Below are 3,349 nucleotides of genomic sequence, written 5' to 3'. Positions count from 1 at the left end.
CTGCCACCTTTTCAGAAAAAATACAGGCCTTCCTATAGTTTTGTTTTTTCCTTATTAATAACTGCTGCTTCAAGCATCGTTTTTACTGTCCAGGATGGTAAAATACTGGCTAACCATATTTGTGCCTAAAATTGTTTATATCAATGCAGATATGGGTAACAGCCTTACAAACTAGAAAATAAGCAGACCAGCACAAAACTTGATCCTTACTACCAGTTTAGTAAAAGAGAAAAAAACACCCCAAATACAAGCCTTATGCGTTTCATGCCTTTATTCATTGATAAGAGCCGGCCTGGTTATTCTTTTTAGTCACCCACGTAACTTAATAAGACTGCAAAGCAAAAATAGATAGCAGCCTTCACATGAACGATAGAGTTGTCACCTTTTCTTGAATAAATAATAATGACCTTCCTTTATTTTCACAGTTTCCTATCTATTAATAACATTGACACCAAGCAGAATTTACTCTGGGCAGTTGCAACCCTAATTAACTGACTATTACACTCACAAAACAAAACAAACAGCTTCCCAACAACGATGTTCTTCGTGGCTTGCTACGTCACATACAGCCCCTACCCTCTTCCACTTCGCCTTATATGGCCCTCACTTTCCTTCTGTTTACCAGCATTGCCTAAAGGCATTTTCGTCACTTCGCCCCTACGTCACCTATGCAAAGTGGCTGCCTATTGGTCGGCAAGGTCCTTGCGTGTCTGAGCTCGTTCACGTGTCCTGGTCGCCCCACACTATAAGAATAAGTGGCTGGAAAGTTACTGAGTTCAGGGGAGAGGAGGACTTGGTATCTTATAGAACGTAGTGGATACCGGCGACTACAAGTAATTTACCAAGTTCCTGCTGGCAAAAAACTCGCAGTCATGGCAAATGGAGCCGCTCCCGAAAGTCAGCAAGACACTCTACCAGAAATAGTCGCCGCTGTCAATTTCCTCTCTAGTCTTCTGCAAACTCGACTGAACGAACAACAACTGAGGGGCTTCGGAAGAACATTACGGAACACCCTAACTGGTGAGCTCCGCCTTCTCCTATAGGTTTTATGTGTAACAACAGAGGCCACCAAAATGTCTAGAAGTTGACCTGTTTTGCCAATATTTATTGAAATTGTATATGAATTAAGGCCTTGTGGGGCCCCTATAACTTTTGGGGGGATCCTTCTTCCTCTGTAGTTATGCCCCTAACACCATAGACTTTTTGCAGGCTCCTGATATAATTCTCTGGATTAGTTTGGGTTAAAAAATACTATAGGATAATATCAGTTCACATGTCAGGCACCATATTTGGAATGGGTGGTAACGCTACTGTCTGTATGGCGTCAGTCCTCAACCTCATGCCCTGTCTTGTTCCATTGAAAAAAAAAATGCAGTGCGCAAGCCACAAGTTGCTGAAGTGGCAAAATAACCTGTAAAATATTTTCCTTATAGACGGTGCTTAGTGATGACTCACTGAAATACAGTATATGTACTATACTCAATGATGTACGTTATTTCACTCTTTACCCTTTTCCTCAGAATCTTTATAAAGTTGAGGCTGCTTCAAGACCCAACAATTCATTTAGAGCGTTTCTATTGCTTTAAGGGTAGTTAATATGTTCTAGAGTAGCCTGATATTCGCTTTAAATTGTTCTTCATTTTTTCAATTCTTTATAGTTTTGGAATTATAGTTCTTTCTCTTCTGCCGTTATTGAACTTTAAAATGTAGATCAATCCTTAGACTTCGGCAGCCAAAAAACTATAGATGTGTGAGGCTACATTTTTTTTTGTTAATGTTCCCTTCAATAACTTTTCTCTCTCCTGTTCAACATAATTTTCCATTAAGCTGAACACTAGCAACTACATAGTTACTGAAATGCAAAACTAGAAAGCTGCTGAACTCAAATCTACAAAATTAAAAATGAAGGCCAGCTGCAAATTGTCTCAGAATATCCCTGTCTTCTTTTTATTAAAACTTTTAACTAGCCGGCAAGGTGCCTGGTTGCTAGGATAAGATGAACACTAGCAATATAAGCAATATTACAATATTCACAGTAAGCCTAATAGATGACAATAGCAATTCTAGCTGCCATGTGAACAAGTAGTGAGTATTGTCTTGAAAATGTAACTATGCATTCATTAAATGCCATTTCTAATACAACAGTTTTGTCCTCCACAGAACACTACACACATCATTGGTTTCCAGACAAGCCAGCAAAAGGCTCTGGGTATCGTTGTATCAGGATAAACCATAAGATGGATCCAGTCATCAGTAAAGTTGCAAGTCATATCAACTTGAGTAACCAGCATCTGCTCAGTCTATTGCCCAAAGAGCTCACACTTTGGGTGGACCCTTTTGAAGTTTCATACCGAATTGGAGAGGACGGTTCAATTTGTGTCTTGTATGAAGCCTCTGCCCCATCTACAAGGGGCCATTTGAACTGCAAAAGTGAGGTGCTGGGGAGTTCCAGCACTCCTACCCACTACCTAATGACAGTGACCAGTTAACCTTCTGGGATTTGCCCCCCCATCTGCTGCTTGTGTATGTGTAAATACCTTGCTCTGTGAGCCATCTTTTTTAACAAAGATCTATTTATTTTTTAAAGCGTTTTTTGGGGAAAAAGTAAAATTTGTTTAAACAGTCTATTTGTGCTTATTGTGTGAACACTTATTCACTAATACAGACTTACCAACCGTGCAGTATGCCATTTTGGCTTTGTATGTACACCAAAGGTACTATGCACGACATTTTCACATGAACAGTGCTAGTAGTTCTTAGCAGCTTGATATTCTATACTTATTATTGTCTACTTTGACTTTTAGAACTTTACACTTTATTTTTGCTTAATTAAAGGGGCTGTTCACCTTTGAATTAACTTTTAGTATGATGTAGAGAGTGGTGTTTGGAGTTTGGTTTTAATATTTTATTATTTGTGGTTTTTGAGTTATTAAGCTTTTTTTTCAGCAGCTCTCCAGTTCAGCATTTCAGCAATTGGGTTGCTAGGGTCCAACTTACCCTAGCAACCATGCATTGATTTGATTAAGAGACTGGAATATTAATATGAAAGTGCCTGAATAAGAAGATCAGTAATAAAAAGTAGCAATAACATTACATTTGCAGCCTTACAAAGCATTTGTTGCTAGATGGGGTTAGTGACCCCCATTTAAAAGCTGGAAAGCTTCAGGAGAAAAAGGCATATAATTCAAAAACTATTAAAAAAAACAATGAAGACCAATTGAAAAGTTGCTTAGAACTAGTCATTCTATAATATACTAAAAGTTAATTTAAAGGTGAACCTCTTTAATGAGAACCATACCAAATAATTACTTTGCTCACACTTTAAAGGAACAGTAACACCAAAAAATTA

At 38.3% G+C, this 3,349-nt stretch overlaps 1 protein-coding gene across 1 annotated transcript; it reads left to right on the top strand.

Annotated features, from left to right (window-relative positions):
• Positions 1-716: 716 nt before the first annotated feature.
• btg2.S (BTG family member 2 S homeolog) lies at positions 717-2,627 on the top strand. Its single transcript, NM_001095343.1, is given in 2 exon segments — positions 717-1,020; positions 2,161-2,627. Coding segments are annotated over 2 exon segments (477 nt in total). The 5' UTR covers positions 717-872; the 3' UTR covers positions 2,490-2,627.
• The last annotated feature ends 722 nt before the right edge of the window (positions 2,628-3,349 follow it).

The sequence above is a fragment of the Xenopus laevis genome, chromosome 2S (assembly GCF_017654675.1).
Source record: "Xenopus laevis strain J_2021 chromosome 2S, Xenopus_laevis_v10.1, whole genome shotgun sequence".
Classification (NCBI taxonomy): domain Eukaryota; kingdom Metazoa; phylum Chordata; class Amphibia; order Anura; family Pipidae; genus Xenopus; species Xenopus laevis.
The sequence above is the reverse complement of the archived record's forward strand: the minus strand, read 5'-3'. Positions and strand labels throughout refer to the sequence as shown.